The sequence below is a fragment of the Curcuma longa genome, chromosome 3 (assembly GCF_044706935.1).
Source record: "Curcuma longa cultivar G26 ecotype Majalengka, Jawa Barat chromosome 3, ITB_CL_G26_1.1, whole genome shotgun sequence".
NCBI lineage: Eukaryota > Viridiplantae > Streptophyta > Magnoliopsida > Zingiberales > Zingiberaceae > Curcuma > Curcuma longa.
The window spans coordinates 190692-209767 of record NC_133863.1 but is presented as its reverse complement, the minus strand read 5'-3'; the positions used below and the strand labels follow the sequence as shown (position 1 = coordinate 209767).

Sequence of the window (19076 nt, the reverse complement as noted above, 5' to 3'; positions counted from 1 at the left end):
AATATTCACATTATAGTATAAATTTTAAATATGCTATAATGTGAAGGATAGGAATTCATATGATAACAATTACAAAATCATAATTATTACAATACATATCGAACAGTCTTAAAAAATAATTAAATAACTATATATAAAAAATGAACTATTCCTAATGATTTAAAGAAAAAAAATACAAAGTAAGATACTTTTATAATTAATTAGATATTCATGAATAAATTTTTAAATATGATGTACTAAATATTTTATAGTGGAGGAACGTGTCATTCACATTTTTATCAATAAAAATGATATGTCACCTAACGATCCCAGATGTCAATCTATAATTATAAAATATAAATCAAAAAATTTTAATTGATCACTATAGAAAGAATATTATCTCTGTTGGATTGCAAGGGTGCAAACATAGTACCACATCTAAAACACATGGAAAAGATAATGAGTTTAAAGGGATGAAAGTATCTCCATTGGGATGAGACCTTTTGAGAAGAGCCCAAGAGCAAAGTCATGAGGGCTTAGGTCCAAAGTGGACAATATCATGCCATTGTGGAGATACATGAATCCTTGGGGACCCTACAATGCCTCGCTCTTCACCGGACTAACCGCCGGATGAGCCATGATCCAAATCTAACCATGTGGGGACCCTCGGGAAAAACAAAGGAAGTAGGGAAGGCTCGAACCATGAGGACATGGCAGCCAGACCATGAGAAATGGTAGGGGAGCTTCCAATGGTCTTTGTTTGAGGGGGGATTGTTGGGTTGCAAGGGTGCAAACATAGTCTCACATCTAAAACACAAGACCTTTTGAGAGCCCAATGAGGGCTTAGGCCCAAAGCAATGCCATTCCAAGAGTAAAGCAATGAGGGCTTAGGCCCAAAGTCAATGAGGGCTTAGGCCCAAGCTGGACATATCATGCCATTGTGGAGATACATACATCCTTGGGGGCCCTACAATCTCGACTTCATTAAAATTCGATTCTTGTCTATTTTTAATTATTCACACTTATTATTTTTCTGGAGCAATAAGTCATTCACACTTCTTATCCTAACGATGAAAATTATTTTATAATATAGATCATATATATTTCAAAATTAAAATTCTTCGGTTGGATAAATTATATATAAAAAGCGTCCTTTCAATGTTTGCTTTTGAAACATTGTCGGTGGGCCTCTGATGGGACTTGTGAGTACTTTGGCAAGTGTCTACTAGTAAACGAACAAGTTGTGTGTCCCTGCAATGCATCAGTGGAAAGGAAAAAGGACATCACATGCTGCATGATTACAAACAATATAATCACGACAAGAGGAATCTTTCATGTCGTCTAATTTTGTCATCTATTTTTTTAATCCATGCACTTCTGCCAAACACGTCAATTTACATAATTTAAACGGATTAAATTTAATTTTAAAATATATTTAATAGATCTATCTGTCTAAATCTGTAGCTCATATAAATTAATTCATAATTACTTAGATTGATTGACGAAAAAAATTTTTTTTAATAAAAAATTTAATGATTAGTAAATTTGATTTATTTAAATCGTAATTTAAATTTAAAAAGTTTAATTTGATAAATTTAAATTATAATTAAATTTAAATTTTTAAATATTTTTTTTTAATTTTTTATATTTTGATAGATCTATGGATTGACTTATCTAATTTACAATTAGCTTTGAATTGGCATTCGATCATACCATAAATGTCCAATAGATTGATCCGTTTTATCATGGATTAATCCGATTAATAGCTCACATAATCATTGCAATTAGCACTGAGGACTTACCTTTTTCGATTATCCATGCATACTTAGCACCACCACCATTATTTTTAGCTTAATCACCTTTGCTTTTTTTTTTTAGCTTAAAGTATATCGCAGCTAACTATACATAGTTTTGCAATTAAAATTTTACAGTTTTGATTCAGATTCATTTTTCTACAAATTATTCAAATACTACTATTTCAAAATAGCATCATTCTATTTTGGGCAAGGAGGGTCCCACTCTACTCATCCCTAAAATTACATAGTTATCCATGTGTTTATTGTTCGATAGATTTTGATTTTTTGATGGGCAATTTCAAATTTATATTTTGAATTGATAGAGTGAATTTAACCTATTCAATAATATTTATATTATAACAATTACAATTTCATAGTTATTAATGCGAATTTACCTATTCAACAATATTCACATTATAATAGTTACAGTTTCGTAACTACTACAATATGAAGTTGACTATTTCATATAATATTTATATTATAATAATTATAAAATCATAATTGCTAAAATGTAGACTTATTTTATTAATTAATATTCATGTTATTGTACTAATTACTAAACTATAACTATTATAATATTATAGTAATTTTATAGTTGTTATAATATTCTATAATTTCATAATTATTACAATATAAATTTATCTTGTTTATATAATTATCCAATCGATTCAGAGTTTAAATTTTAAATCATGATAAAATCATATATAATATTTTAAATTTCAGACTATATTCGACTCAAGTTAAAATTATATGAATAACAATATTTAATATGATTTTTAGAAAATAAATCTATTGATTTTAAAAAAAGAAAATAGATTTGGATGCCCGCACTTTGCGGCCCCATCTGATGGGACCACTTCAGTCCTCACTGCCGGTTCCTTCGCAGCAAAGGAAATTTTACTTTCGCCCCTCCAAAAAGTGATCCATTAGTGTTTCCTCCTCTATTTGAAACATTTAATAGCAGATGTTGAAAATTAAATTATTATATTCCTAAATCTATTTTTATAATTATATTCAAGAAATTATTGTTTGTATTTTTGTCCAATTTAATTTATAGAATATGAATTTTCTAGATAAATAGATGAAGGAAAACATAATTATAAGTATTTTTGTAAAAACACATAACTCTTGGGGGGAGATGCAAAATCGTATTTTAATAAATACTTTTTCTTTTTCTTTTTCTTTTTCTTTTTTTGTTTTATTTAATTCGGCTTGTGAACTGCTTCTTCTCCCACCTCCTCCGCTTCCTCGCTCTGTTTCCGCCACCTCGAGCTCCGCCGCTTCCGACCTCGTCAAGAACCCTAAGTAGCACCTTTCGGCGAAATCCATCCATCGAGGCATTCTCGAATGGTCTCCGACCGCCCATCTTTTGATCGTCTTCGGCCCTCGCATTCCGTCTCCAGATCCATCGTCAGCCGGAAGGTTTCGCGTCCATCGGAGACGCGAAGTGTAGGGTTTTGGTCGGACTGCATTGGGCGAGGGCGCGATAGGTTGAGCTCCATGGCCGAGGCGATGGAGAAGCAGCTCATTCTCCAGGTTCTGAACGCGGTCTTGCTGCCCTGCTTATCCTCCACTGGCCCCAAAAAACGTACCTGCACCGCTTGGGTTTTCCGGAGAAGGAGGTTGATTTCACGCTCGGTTTTGTGTGGGGCGGTGCTTTTCAGCCTCGGCCTCGTTTCGCTCTTCACCGGCCAGATTGCCGCCGACCTGGAGTGGTCGTCGCGGATACGAGGACGGTGGCGATCCAAAAGGGTATGCTTTGATAAAGAAAGAAAGAGTTCATTTTTTTTGTGTGAAGAATTAAAGGGTTTCAAAATGTTGGTGTGTGTTGCTGGCTTCCGTGAAGTTTAATCTCTCTTCACCCTTTGCTGCTTTGGAAAAAGAACTTGCCTAGCGTTGGCAGGGAAAAAATAGTCAAGTTTTATCGAAGCTGTCGATTTCAGCCCTGAAGCTGATCGATCTTTCAGATAACTGAAAAGTTTTAGCCTTATGTTTGATTGGAATGGGTTAAAGGGCTTCACAAAGTTTTTAAATATTTATTGTATTTATTTATTTTGGCTAGTGTAGTGGAGCCTCCAATGAATTTCATTCTTCATCCTTTTACTGCTTTGAAAAAAAACTTGGTCTAGTGTTGTCAGGGAAAAGTGGTATAGCATTATGGAAACAGTTAATTTTTCATCCATGAAACTGATCGATCCTGTGGACAACTGAAAAGTTTCTTCTTTGCGTTTGATTGCAATTGGTTTTCAGTTTGTACCATGGGATCCATTTTCAGGTCGGATACAGGGAACCAAGAAATATATGGAAATCGGAATTCTCTAATATTTATTATGGTTGTAGCGACAGAAATCCCCATTTTAGTGGTAAGTTTCTTGTGGCATTACTATTAATTTTTTCGATGTCTTTTCCTTTGTCTACTTTCATAACTTTCCTCTCTTGTTTCCTGTGCCAAGCTTATTTTTCAGTTAGTTTGAGTTCATGAGAATGTATTTATTACAACAATGGTTGCATTCCTTTAGAGTTTTGACATAAAAAAATGAACTAATTCGAAATTAAATTATTGCACTCCCAAATAGTATGGAGATCTTAACTTTTTAGATTTCAAAAAATACAGATTTAATGCCACGTTTTAAACACTCCCAGATGTGTCGGACGATTAAAAGAAAAAAAATTCAGTGGCACTTGCATAATATGAATGATACCATTTTAACTTTTACCAAAAGTACATGCTCCTTGGCACTATCTTAAATGCATTTGTTTTCTTCTTCTACCTGCAATCGTACTTCTTGTGACTACAAAGTACTTGCCAACATGTAACCAAGGATAAAGGTGTCATTCTTTTACTAGTTTCAGTCCTTGATTGGAGCAGTAATTCAATATGCTCTAATAACAAATGCAGATACATGATACAGTTAGCATGAATGAATGTGTCTTGATTGATCGTAGCTAGTTATCCAAATCCCTCTGGTCCATACCTAAAAGACTATTTCACATGAAAAAAATAGAAACCTATAGTTATAAGCTTAATATCAGTTTATTTCGAATTAAACGAGGCCAAAAATGTGAGAAGCTATTGTTAAAATAATGCTTTACTGTTTAATGCTATTTTACATGAAAAAACAATTGAAACCTATTAGTTTTAGGTTTAATAGGGTTATTGATCAAATAAAGACAATATAAGAAAATATTAACATAAAGCTCAGCTTGGCTCAAACACAACTTGGCTCGGTTTCTTGTGTTGGTTTCTGGTTTTGTTTCCCTAATCCAAGAAACTCTGGTTGTTGTTACAAACTAATCTGACCCATGGCCAACCTAGTGAGGGGTTGCCAATGCTTGACAATTTGCTACCTCTAGCGAAACATTTAGGTGTGATCAGCATTGTTATGATTCTTTGTAATACAAGGTTGACTATCTTAGTCCATGTCTTTATATTTGTTAATAAATAATAGTCTTGAAACCTTTGTTCTGTCAGATTACTCATTGCATAATAGTTCATTAAATCTCAGAATTTTATAGTTTTTATGTACCTCTTTAACTTTTTCTGCCTGATTCAAGCATTGAATAATGGACATATGTATTTATTTGTATCTATGTAATTTAGCAGCAGTACAAGAGAGGAAATCCAATGGCTACCTATTAATTGCAACAAGTGGAGGACTAAATCAACAGAGAACAGGGGTAACTTTTACATAGTCACTCACCTTTTTACTTGTTGTCACCAAGATGTGGGTTGAACATCATACTATTATTCAGAAGTTCTAATTTTCATTATATTGCTCCGATGTGATCCACCAATTTTTTCTTTATTCCTTCCTTTCAAACAAAAATGATGGACATCTTCTGGGTCTTTTTTTCTTCATCCGTGTTCTGTAACTAGCGTTCTGAATTCCTAAAGCATATTAGATTCTATTGATTAAGCAGATCAAAATAATTTGTTGAACCTGATCAGGAATTTTCTGCCTTGCCATTCATGTTTATCATACTATGGAAGGTTGAAATTTGTAATGAACATTCATACTCTATGGAACATATCCATTAACATTTGCCTCCTTATCTTTCTGATGCATAGATAATAGATGCTGTTGTTGTAGCTTGGATATTGAATGCCACACTAGTTGTTCCGGAGCTTGACCATCATTCTTTTTGGAGAGATGACAGGTGGGTTGAAAATGGAGTATGAGATGAAATTATAATACTTGCATCTTTGTCTTAATGGTGTTATCTTCTTTATTTGCAGTGATTTTGCTAATATTTTTGATGTCGACTGGTTCATTTCCTACCTTTCAAAAGATGTCACTATTATTAAAAGGATACCTGACAAAATAATGAGGTCAATGGAAAAACTTCCATATACAATGCGTCCTCCAAGAAAATCTACTCCTGAATATTATCTTGATCAGGTGCTGCCAATACTCTTGCGGAGACGTGTAAGTATGATATTTTATCTAGGTTGATCAAATTCTACATTTCCATTATGTTATATAATCTTATGATTGGTGTACACCTTCATCTGATTTTATATGTTTTGTCATGGCAAAGCCATTCATAGTTTGTAATTAGTATTGCCACCTGTGACCCTTGTGTGCAGTGCTACAAACCATGTCATGTTCCTAACTATTGGAGTTGGCTACGTGTATTTTATTCTGTCATTGAGCTCTATGTTGGGTCGTATCTTTTCTAATACTTTGGCCATGCGTTCTTAATGTCAGCATATAGTTATTTTTGATATAAATGCTTAGAAGATTAATATTGTTCTTTGTTTGGATTAAATTCCAATCAAAACACTAGGTATAGTGCAATTTATATGTTTGTTCCAATAAAAGCTTCCATCGATGAAGGTAGCACATCATATTAGTGTGATGTTGTTGAACCACCACCACCATCATCTTTCCTTATCTCGTGTGAATTTTACATTCTACTACAAATTGCTCATTGAATGTCTCATTGGTTTGCTAACCCTGAGAACTAGTAGCATATAGTTACTCATTGAACATAGGCACATTCTCTCTGCAATTTCATGGAATAATCTGATTTCAGAAATAAGAAAATTAAAATATGTAGCACCTTCTATTGTTATATCATTTACCTTGATGTAGAGCTCCAATAGTGCTGCAATAGTCATGATGTGAAAACTGTCAAGGCTCTTGGAAGCTTGTTTATTGTAAAGATTTAAATCACTTGCTAAACAATTATGAATTTGACGGAAATGAGTTTCATTTTCATTATTATTAATTAGCTGAGAATTGCAGGCTGTGCAGTTGACGAAGTTTGATTACAGGCTAACAAATGCACTTGATGAGGAGTTCCAAAAGTTGCGCTGTCGTGTAAATTATCATGGGCTGAGATTTACAAATCCTATTGTAGTGATTGCTCAGAATCTGGTCAAGAGAATGCATGCAATGGCCTCTCAATTTGTTGCTGTTCATTTGAGGTATGCCCTCTTTATTTGTCTGGAAGCTACTTGGTGTCTAGATTTCACTTCAGTGTCGACTGCTATCTGTTTATTTTTAGAACAGCAATTAAGATGCAATCTGGTAGATTTTTTGTCATTAACCAAACTTTTAGGTTAATTAGAGGTAATTCAGCATAACATTTCATACACACCTCAGAGTGCTGATAGTTTTACCATCAACAAATTTTCCTTTCCTAGAAATATTCTGTTACTTGGTGTTTGTTCTTGTTCTCAAATCTGATGACAATTCTGATTTATCTGCATTTTTGGTCCATTGTCACTACATTTGGTGCTATTTACATGAAGTTAATTCACCATCAGTTCATGTTTTTCACAACTATTTGGGTGGTCTATGGCTCTATACAGATCTTATTCCTCCATTGAGCTCTACATTAGTTCATCTGAGTCAGCATCAAATGATGACTTGGGAAACTTGTAGAATGTAGAAATAGAAGCTATTTTGTTTACACTGACCTAGAATGTTAAAAATATTGAATGCTAGTTTCCCTAAGTGCTTAACTAAAAGAACAAGAAATCTGTTGGCATTTTGACCTTTAGGCTTGATCAAGGCAAAAGATTTTTAACAATTGTTTTAGCAAAGATATCTTTTTATTTTATGCATTTTTTATGATTACATCAGGTAGTCTTCCTTATTAAAATTGCAGGTTTGAGCCTGACATGCTTGCATTTTCTGGCTGTTACTTCGGAGGTGGAGAAAAAGAACGCAGTGAGCTTGGTGAGATTAGGAAGCGCTGGGAAACATTACCCGTGAGAATTTCTCCCTTGTTCTCTTATCCGTTGCTATTTTTAACTTCAACCAGGGGCTTAATTACTTGGGAAGGATTTCAAACCTTAAACTACTAAAACAAACAATGGTCCAATGCGAGGAATTTTTACTTGTCAAGCAATATATTGGTGCACTAATGGATAGAGTTTTTCTCGAGGTTACTGTTTTTATCTGCTCTTTGGCAATCCATCTCAACCTTCTTCGATCATTTTTCTTTTAACAATGTGAGCTACCAACTCTATGCTAATTGCTTATCTTATAATCCATAAACATATCGCACAAATTCTTTGAATGTATTAGCTTCTAGTCTAATACTTTGAGAATAGTAGGGACTGCAAATTCTTTGCAACTCCATGGTTTAATCTGATGCATCGACAGGATTTGACTGCTGAGGGTGAGCAAAGCCGAGGAAAATGTCCATTAACTCCACATGAAGTAGGCTTAATGTTAAGGGCTCTTGGCTTTCCAAATGACACTCATCTCTATGTGGCTTCTGGCGAGATATATGGTGGAGAAAAGACATTGCAGCCTCTTAAAGACCTATTTCCACATTTTTATACGAAGGAGATGCTTGCAGGAGTAGACTTGAAGCCCTTCCTTCCATTTTCTTCTCGTCTTGCTGCTATCGACTATATCGTTTGCTATGAGAGTGACGTCTTTATCACAAATAACAACGGAAATATGGCAAAGATTCTTGCGGGTCACCGGTAAGATTACTTGCTGAATCATTTTTTTTCTCCCTTGTCATATACCTTTCCAATTCCTTTCAGTATATGCTTTGAACATTTTTCATTTAAGATTGACTTTATTACAAATAATAGCACCATTTTGTGTTCAAATTTTGTGTTACAAGTTTCTTTTGGGATATCGATTCTCTAGTTTTCATCCTTCTCAAGAGACTGTCACATGCCAACTATTGATGCCTCAGGCATCATATTATCAATACAATTACCATAGCTGACATTTGTGCAGGATCCCTTATCTTGTGTTCTTATGCATTTTTTTTCTACTTTACGACGAGCATTTCTGTATCGTCGTCTCTATTTTCTGCTAATTTCCCTACTATTTTAGCAGTTGCAACTCTCTATATGCAGGAGGTATGCTGGACACAGGAGAACCATAAGGCCAAATGCTAGGAGGCTGAGCTCCTTGTTTAAGGCACGGCATGAGATGGAATGGGAGAAGTTTTCTCGGAAGGTGAGGTTAGTCCAGCGAGGATTCATGGGGGAGCCAGATGAGATGAGGCCAGGTCGAGGTGACTTCCATGAATTTCCATCTTCTTGTGTTTGCCAAAAACCTCTTCAGCTCGAAATAGCTGGATTCCCAAGGAAGCCCAGAGAAAATGTAACTTTGCGAAACACAGCAGGTGGATGATAGTGGAGTCAAAAATTGAGGATTCGAGCCAGACAAAGTCAACAAACGATGAAATGCTTTCAGTAATTCTGGCACAAAAGCTGTTCAAGCTCAAGATGCCAGGCGAGTAGATGATCGAGTGATGATAACATATTCTACTGCTGTAAATTGCCCAATTTTGTTTGGTTCCAGTGCATCTTGCTCCTTTGTTTCTCATGTCGATCAGTAGAAACACTGAAGAAAGAAACTGGTACATTGCAAGAGAACCGAAATATCAAGGTATATCGATGTATAGCTACAATTTTGAGGAAGGGCTATGTTTGCTGTTTAATTGTGTTTAACTTCAGTTAATTGAATGTCGCTTGTCTTCCAATCTTGTTACCGCAAAAAACAGCAATTTTGATGTGATAACAATTGAATGTTGCTCGTCTCCAATTAATTTTGATGTTTCAATCAATTAATTGTGTTTAAATTCAATTAATTGACTTTGGATATTTGTTCTATTTGACATTTAAATTTTGATTTTTTTTTATTATTCTTCTGAGTGTTTTACTATTGTATTTCATAATCAATGCACCATACGCCATTACATTATAATTAAGAATATAGTACTTACTGGTATGATAAGGGCATCCAAAATGTTATCGAATATTTCTTTTAAATATTTGTAGTCTTCACATCCACATCATCAATCAAATATTTCTTTTCTCAAATTATCTCAACTTTTACAATGAAATATACACAAATCAAATATTTATGGATATCACCTATCAAATATCTCACTTTCAAATATCATAATTAAATATCTTACCAACTAAATATTTATAGATTTAATTGTCATTTTATTAATTTTTTAATTACTTATAATTTCTAATTTTAATTTAATATTAAATAAAATTAATTTAATATTGTTATATTATTTAATTCTAATTATTATATTATTTTTTATAATAAAATAAGTAGAAATCATCAGGTAAAACTTATTGCAAATATCCCCTCTGATATATGGAGGTATTTGAAGAAATATCCTCATCAAATACTCCTTATTGGAGATGCTCTAAGAATATAATACTTCACTGGTATGTTATTTATTTATTTATTTATTTATAAGATATATAAATGTATAATTCGACCTTATATTTTATACATTAAATAAATCTAAAAAGTAAATTAATTTTTATGTGACGCTTCAACATCATTAATTTACTTCAAATAGAGACTCGCCATTCCCCCGAAGCCTCAGTCTCACAGAGTCAGAGTCTCGTTTCTTGATTTCCACTGTATTCTTCCCTTCCTCCTCCTCCTCCGTCGCGCCGGAGAAAAAGGGTCGAGGATTCTGCCTGCTTCCCTTCGATCCTTGCTCGGAAGCGGTGGGTGGGTTCAAGATGGAGAATGCTGCGCTGTGTGAGAACTGTATTTGACACCCTTTATTAATGTCCATCCAAGTCATTGAAATTTATATATATTTTGCACCCTAAGTGACTTTACAGTACTTAGGTACAAAATCAAAAATTTCATATTAAAAGAGAGAAATTAAAGATGTGTGTTTGCAATGAAGAAGCTAGGGCGGTTTTCAAATAACTGATCTTTAATGGATTTATTTGAAGTTTTGTTTTCAAGAAATTCCTTTAAGAAAGTGACCGCCATCTTCAACCTATAATTGAACAAACTAGCTAGTGGGTATAAATATGCATTGGCGACTTGGCGTTCAACCGAGTGCTTTTGCTCGAGTTCTTCTAGCAAGAGCTCGTCAGAGATCTCCTGCGTTGCCTAGTTCTTCGATCGAGCATAGACATTAACTTCTTCTTCTTCTTCCTTCCGCAGCTCAATGGATATGTAAGTAACACCGTCTGTTTCCGTACGTCCTTCCTTTCTGTCGAACTCGTATCCTTCCTTCTCAAGAATATATATGCAATCAATCTATTTAATTTAAAGATCAGTTATTTTTAAATTCCTGTCGGTCTCTGTTTCTTGGTGATTGGTTTCGATGAGTTCAGGGAGAAGAAGATGAGCTCAATGGCTAGTAAGTAAGTAACACCGTCTGTTTCCTTCCTTCCTTCCTTCCTTCCTTCCTTCTTGTCGAACTACTCTTATCCTTAATTCTCAAGAATATATATATATATGCAATCAATCCATTTAAAGATCACTTGTTATTTATAAATTCCTGCTGTCGGTCTCTGTTTCTTGGCGATTGGTTTTGATGAGTTCAGGGAGAAGAAGATGAAGAAGGGACTCTGGACCCCTGAAGAGGATGATATTTTAAGGGAGTACGTTAGGGAGCACGGCGAGGGGAAATGGCATCTCATCGAGGAGAACTCGATCCTGCCTCGATCGGGGAAGAGTTGCCGTCGGCGCTGGCTGGATCATCTCAGGCCTGGTCTGAAGAAAGGCCCCATTACAGCCGAAGAAGAAGAATTGATCATCAAGCTTCAAAAGAACATCGGCAACAAGTGGGCTGAGATAGCAAAACATGTGAGATTTTCTTTCACATGAAAGTTATTCTACTTGGAATTCTTTTCGAGTTTTACTAGTCTAACAATTTGGTGGTCATCGATGTCTTCCCAGTTGCCTGGAAGAACAGACACCGACGTAAAGAACTTTTGGCGCAATCAAATAAGGAAATGCGGAGGAATTGGATCGCCCGATTATCCAGCGGATGATGGTTCTTCTCGAGCTTCTTCAGATCAAAACTACCAACAACAAATTGATGGACTTACGCCTTCTAGGGATGTTTTCGATCCCAACATCATCAGCATTAATTCAACTGCGGCCGATGAGGATCAAACACAAATAGGGTTTAGCTCCAAGAGGCAGAAGAAATGTGACAGAAACTCAAATTGTCCTGATGCTGCTGTTGTCCAGAATTATGAAGCTTCTGATCATGGTGTTGACTCGGAGTCTGAATGGCTGCAATACATCAACAGCTTGGAAGTTGCAGGAGATGAACGAGCCTTACCGAATGCTTCAACGTTTCAAGATTCTTCATCTTCTCTCTGCGAAAACCCGCCTGCTGCCATCATTGAACACAATAAAATTCTTAAAAATTCAGGTATTATTTAATCTCATTTAATTTCTTGGGTCGAACTGCTGATCATCTCTCAATATATTGCTGTGGCAGAGGAAGAACATGTGTTGGATGTCTCAATGCTCGATGAAGCAGCAAACCACTCCGAACAATATTTTTACAACAGTGAGCTACCTTTGGCTCAAAATGACTATCACTTTGAGTGCAAATCCAAAAATCTTACCACCATCATTAAAAACAATGAAATCCTTGACAATTCAAGTAATAATCTCATTTAATTCTTGAATTTATTTAACTGTTGATGCTAACATTTCTAACAAAAGTTGAACATCTTGCAGTTGCTGGATTGAAGGATGAGCATGTCTTGTTGCAACAAGATTTCTCAATGTCCTATGAACAACTAGAAGCAACTCTGCTCAAGGAAAATTTCATAGAAGCAAACTCTATCCCTATGAGTGAGGATGAAATAACAACACTCCTGAAACAAGTTTGTTGTGATGAACACAAGACGGAACTTTCTAAAGCTATCAACTATGAGCAACCTTTGGCTCAAGATGACCATCATTTTAAATGTGAATCACTGAATACTACTACACCTCTTCCTCAAAATCCTACCACCGTCATTGAAAACAATGAAATCATTGACAATTCAGGTAATAATCTCATTTAATTCTTGAGTTTATTTGCTAAAACCTCAAACAGTAGTTGAACATCTCACAGTTGCTAAATTGAAGGAAGAGCATACCCTATCTCAAAAAGATTTCTCGATGTCCTATGAACAATTAAAAGAAACTCAGATTAAGGAAGGCAATCTAGTTGCAAACTTTAACCCAACAAGTGAGGATGAAATAACATTCTTGAAACAAGATTTTTAATCCCTTTCTGAAGCTCTCAACTGTGAGAAACCCTTTGGTTCAATATGACCGTCAATTCGAGTTTGAATCAGGAAATACTGCAAAAGGTAAAAAAGTTCAGTATTAATCTACTTACATGATTCTTTATTTCTTCTTCTCAAAGAAAATATTTGAACTCGTCGAGTCTAACTATTGTTAACTTCATATTTCAGAGGCCACAACAGTAGACGTTGAACCATTTTCGATTGCTACCATGGAGGAGAAACATGTCTTATCTAAGGAATCACAAGAACAGAGTTGGTCCAACTACTCCTGGAATGAAACTTTTTCAGGGTACAACTTTGCCATGGATTGGGAAGTGGGAACTCCATTCAATCCAAAATAACGAGTTTGATGGCTTGTGGGATGACATTTTCTCGTAGGATGTTTGATGTCTGCACTTGAAGATCTGATGAAGCAAACTGTTAAGGAGGACAAAATCAAAAGAATGATAAATGACAAAAACACCTACAGAAAACTATCAACAATTACTGTATCTATATAAACCTTCCTCAAACTATTCAAAAACTATTGTTTCGCTCTTCTTTTTTTAGTGTGTATCCATTTACATGATTGTTGTTAACATTTGAGGTCATGAATTTGTGAACCTATCTGTTGTGATTGCTCCTCTCCAATCAAATGGAAAAAAACAATTAAAACTTGTTGGATTGTTGGATATAGAAACTTAGATTGTTGGATACAAAGGACCAAGTTGTTGACATCTTTACCGAACTATTATCCAGACAATGATTTTATTGATTGGCAATCAAATTGAACGATTTCATAGAGGGACTGTCTTCTAGCACCCACAGCAATGTCGACTCAAGCTCCACGAAGGTGTCGTGGCACAACAACAATCAAGGGTGGGGAAGAGAAAAGCTTACTTCTCCATTATTTAAAGATGAATAAATAGTGGAAAGGATGACGGAAAATTTTTCTCAATTTATCTGACCTTCCAAATAAATTGAATATAAAAATTGATCGTTGTAGATATTTTATTTTTCATAAAATTCTCATCATACTATAAACATTTTATAAATATTTGATTTTGGATTAAGTTTGAAATAATAATTCTTTATGTCATCTGAAAAGAATAAAATATATATTACCACAAAACTTCCGTAATTCTGTTGAAAACATTATCCATCACAAGCTATCTTAAATAAGAACTAGTAATCCATACAAAACTGTATATATTTGATACCTATTTAAAAATATTACTATTATCTTTTATGGAATCAATCAATCATTAGTCAAAATATATTTCCTAAATTTCTCTTCTACTTCTCTCTTTCCATATTTTACGCGTGCGATTTATTTGGATTTTATTTTCCTTTTTTATTTTATTTTTTTGGAAAAAAAATGACATCAAATGATAGATAGATCACCTTCCAACCATCATTAGATTCTCCGGCTCAATCCGCGGCTCCGTCCACCCTGTCCCGATCCTGACCGTTCATCCTCTGTTCGCGAATCTTGAAGCTGTAAAGCCCAAAGCCCAACAACCAAAGTCTACAAATAGAGACTCGCCATCCCTCGAAGCCTCACTCTCACAGAGTCAGAGTCTCGTTTCTTGATTTCCACTGTCTTCTTCCCTTCCTCCTCCTCCTCCGTCGCGCCGGAGAAAAAGGGTCGAGGATTCTGCCTGCTTCCCTTCGATCCTTGCTCGGAAGCGGTGGGTTCGAGATGGAGAATGCAGCGCTGTGTGGGAAGGTGATGACGGATGAGCAGATAGAGACCTTGAGGCTGCAAATCGCCGCCTACGCTACCATCTGCGAGCAGCTCGCGGAGATGCATTGGGAAACCGCGCTGCGCCAGGAATCCTTCACAGGTTCTTCCTCCCCTCCTTCTCCCTCTTTTTTTTTTTTCCAAAAATTCGATCTTTACCTTTGCTTTTTGATAAATCGATGCCTTTTCTTATCTCCGTGCGCGTGAGCATCTACAATGTGGTGATTTTGCAAGTAAAAGTTGAATCTTGGCGCTTTAATGCTGCTGTTTTGGATCTCGAATAATTAATTTGTTCTTTCAGTCTGTTGTTTCAATCAAGGGTTAACGAATAATTAATTAATTTGTTATTGGTTTCAGGAATGGGAATGATCAGTTCTTCTTTGTACTCGGACTCTGCAATGGCGGCAGCATCTGGAAGCGCCAAGATCTGTGCGAGGCAGCGCTGGACGCCGACGCCGATGCAGCTTCAGATTCTGGAGAGCATCTTCTACCAAGGGAGTGGCAGTCCGAGCAAGCAGGGGATAAAGGATATCACTGCCAAGCTCGCCGAACACGGCCAGATTTCTGAGACAAACGTCTATAACTGGTTCCAGAATCGAAGGGCTCGGTCTAAGAGAAAGCAGCAGGCCAATGGTCAATCTGAAGAAGAGGCCCAGTCCCTGAATCCCAAGAAAGCCAGGACTGAGAAGCTGGAGCTGGCTCCACTGTTATTTCATTGATTTTTCCTTTTTTTTTAAAAAAATTTAAAAAGACTTAGTTATAAATTTTAAAACTTAAAGAGAACTGAGGAAGATTTAGGACAGAGATTTAATTACTTCTTTGTAAAAACAACTTTATTAGTTATTGATATTGCTGGATGATACCTTCTAATTTGTTTGTCTTTCATTATTATCTTCCCATTGATTACTCTGCGTATAAAGAGCACGTTTTGAACCTTATGTGTGTTAGTAGGCTTCAATCAAATTCAAATGATTTATTTTTCTATGGGATGGGTTGTTGTTTTTGGATATTTTACATTTGGATACTGAAATCATTGCAAGAAGCTCACAGTAAGTAAGGACTGATTTCATATCTATTCTATTCTGTTTAGAAGGTGAAGAATCTATATATGTATTGTATTGTACATGGAGAAAGAGAAGTAATTCCGTGAACTGATCCAACCAGTTGACCCAACGAATCTATCAAAAATTTTATCTGTTTCTTGGTTGTTTTATTTGGATACTAAAATCCAAGAAGCTCACGGTATCTCTTCTATTTGATTTACTCCTGAAGGACTAATTTCATATCTATTCTATTCTGTTTAGAAGGTGAGGCTCTGAATTGTATTGTATTGGCTCGTGGATATTGATGTTGGGATACAATCAAAGTTTCGCATTAAAAATATATGAAAAAGATTCTGAGATTATAAGATGGAGATATCTATAATTGTATGAGGTTTTTTGGGTAAAGCTTAAAAATAAAACATGAGGGCATGGAATCCAAAATGGACAATATTATATCATTGTGGAGATATATATGAATTTTATCGGATCTAATAATATCTATATGGAGAAAGTCTTGCATCACATGGAAGAAGCAATTAGGTGAACTGATTAAACTGGTGGGTCGGGGTTGACCCAAACCCAAATCCAAACCTAGCAAAAATAACTAACCATTTTTATTAGTTTTTGAATGTCATATTTGTTTCTTATATTGATTGATACGTGTGTCTATGACAATTCTTTTGCGAATATTTCTTGAATATGTTGTAAATCTGTTGATAGAAGTTGAAGGGGACAAGTTAGCTGGTCCATTCATGTTGTTTGTTTGCAATTTTCAAAAAGAAATGTTATTCCTTTTGTTCCTTCTTCTTTGTGGTTTTAATTTGAAACTTTTTTTTTGTTGTTCAAAGGGGAGCATACGAATACTAGTGTATGATTGTCTTAAGTGGGCTTGTTCATGTTGATGTGAAGCATGTAATCATAATTTGTGACACTAATAGTTTATCAATTTGAGGTAATCGCTCATTGTTAGGTTTAACTTGGAGAATTGACTCTTGTTCATATAATCACCATGTCATTTGTTAATACATCTATATAATTAGGGTGGAGAAAATATCGAAAATTTGATATACCATACGGTGCCATATCAATATATATCATTCATAGCCAAAACTTCGATATATCAAAAATTTTGATACAATATAATCACCATGTAAGAGATCCTTTGATTCAATCAACAGAGAGTCCGTGTGATATGATCCATGACTTGATGGGTATAGACTCCACGAGACTTGCAACAGTCTATGAGTCGATTCAGCTGATCGAGCTATAATCTGATTGCCAAGCATTCCGATCTATCAACCAACTGAGTTGATCCGACTTGTAGAGCACTCCATCCCTTCCTCCCGACCAACCGAGTCGATCTAACTTATCGAGCACTCCGACCAACTGACCAATCGAGTTGATTTGACCTACCAAACACTTCGACCAACCGACCAATCGAGCCGATCTGACTGTGACCTATTGAGCCCTTTGACCAGTTGAGTCGATCCGACCTGTCAAGCACTCTACTTCTTGAGGTAGTCCGCGTGCCCAAGCTAGTCCGCGTGCCTGAGTAAGCCCGACCCTAAGTCTGGGTGGATTCTCGTGAGTTGACTCCCGCACACATATGGGCACATTACCCACCATGCACATCCTAAGCAAATAAGAGTCATAATCCCATCTTCCCATGATCTATATGGATATCTCACAATTTAAAAAGGCCAGATATATACTCCGTGCAAGGGGTTAATTAACTCAACCTCTTGTATTACCTTCTTCATTTTTTACTCTATTATCGCAACACAACTTAGGCGCGCATTGAATTCCCGGTGAGCCCTTTGATGTTATATTTTTACTCTATTATCGCAACACAACTTAAAGTCAAGAACTTGATCTGTAACCAAAACCAAGATTGTTACATTTATCCTACTATTCTCTTTACGTTTCTCTAAATCTCTTCTTCCTTATTTTAAAGTTACGTAGCCATCCCAAACTATCGCGTGACGAGCACGTGATCACTTAGAGACTCTACCGGATCACTCATCATTTGGCATAGACTCCACAACACTTTCCAGTGAACAGCTGCATGGAATTTAACTTTGGAGCCACCTCTCTCACTGCTTCACTCTTTTCAGTCAAAAATACAATTTGAAAAAAAAATACTTCCATTAAGTACTTTAGTTTTACATAAAAATTGCTTCTAAAAACAACTCGAGAAACATAAAACCTTGTGTCAAAAGAGACTTGATATCATGGTGACCTTGTAGTCCTGATGGTGCATCAAAAGCATGAAAGTATGATCGTATCTCATGATCATAGTGATAAAAAGAGGCATGATGATGGCCTTTAATTCTTTCCACCATAAAACAAAAGATAAGGTTGTGCTTTGCTAATATCCACATCGAGGAAAAGAAAAAGGAGAAGAAGAAGAAAAGAAAAGAAAGAAAAAAAAAAGTTAAGACAGTCTCTACAATATTATTTATGCTTTGCTAAACCACATCAAGACAAGAACAAGAACAAAAACAAAAACAAAACAAAAAACAAAAAACAAAAAGCAAAATCAATTAGAGGGGGCTTTATGCTTTGCTTGTGCTGTCCCTTGTCTAACTTTCTTGACAAACATCATTACAAACATTTTAAAAGAAGATGTTCTAACAATGTGTTGTTTCTTTAGATATTTTTAGTGTTGGTTGATTGACCTTAAAAGCCTAAGTTGAACTTCTCGTTTGCATAGTCTAATAATTCACAATAAAATTATACATCACTTTAGTTAGGTGGCAACTAAAATTTAACATAATTTTCATTCTTGATATAGTTTTTCATTCTTCTACGCTTGAACTATATACTCATGTTCAATATGCCAAATTGTGAGGAAATTGGTTGATGAGGATGTCTTCATGTAGGGTAATGAGTGATGCCCTAATAATTGAGGATGCAATAATAATGAGATCTACCAAAATATTTCTGACTTCAATTATCAATTTATGATCAACTTATTGATTAGTTCTACTTGGATGACTCATAGGATGCCAATTTGGTAG

General features: G+C 35.3%; 1 protein-coding gene across 1 annotated transcript; it reads left to right on the top strand.

Moving 5' to 3' along the window:
* Positions 1–14971: 14971 nt before the first annotated feature.
* LOC141822892 (WUSCHEL-related homeobox 8-like) lies at positions 14972–15732 on the top strand. Its single transcript, XM_074710200.1, has 2 exons — positions 14972–15116; positions 15371–15732. Exons 1-2 carry the CDS (start codon positions 14972–14974, stop codon positions 15730–15732), a joined length of 507 nt encoding a protein of 168 aa, XP_074566301.1.
* The last annotated feature ends 3344 nt before the right edge of the window (positions 15733–19076 follow it).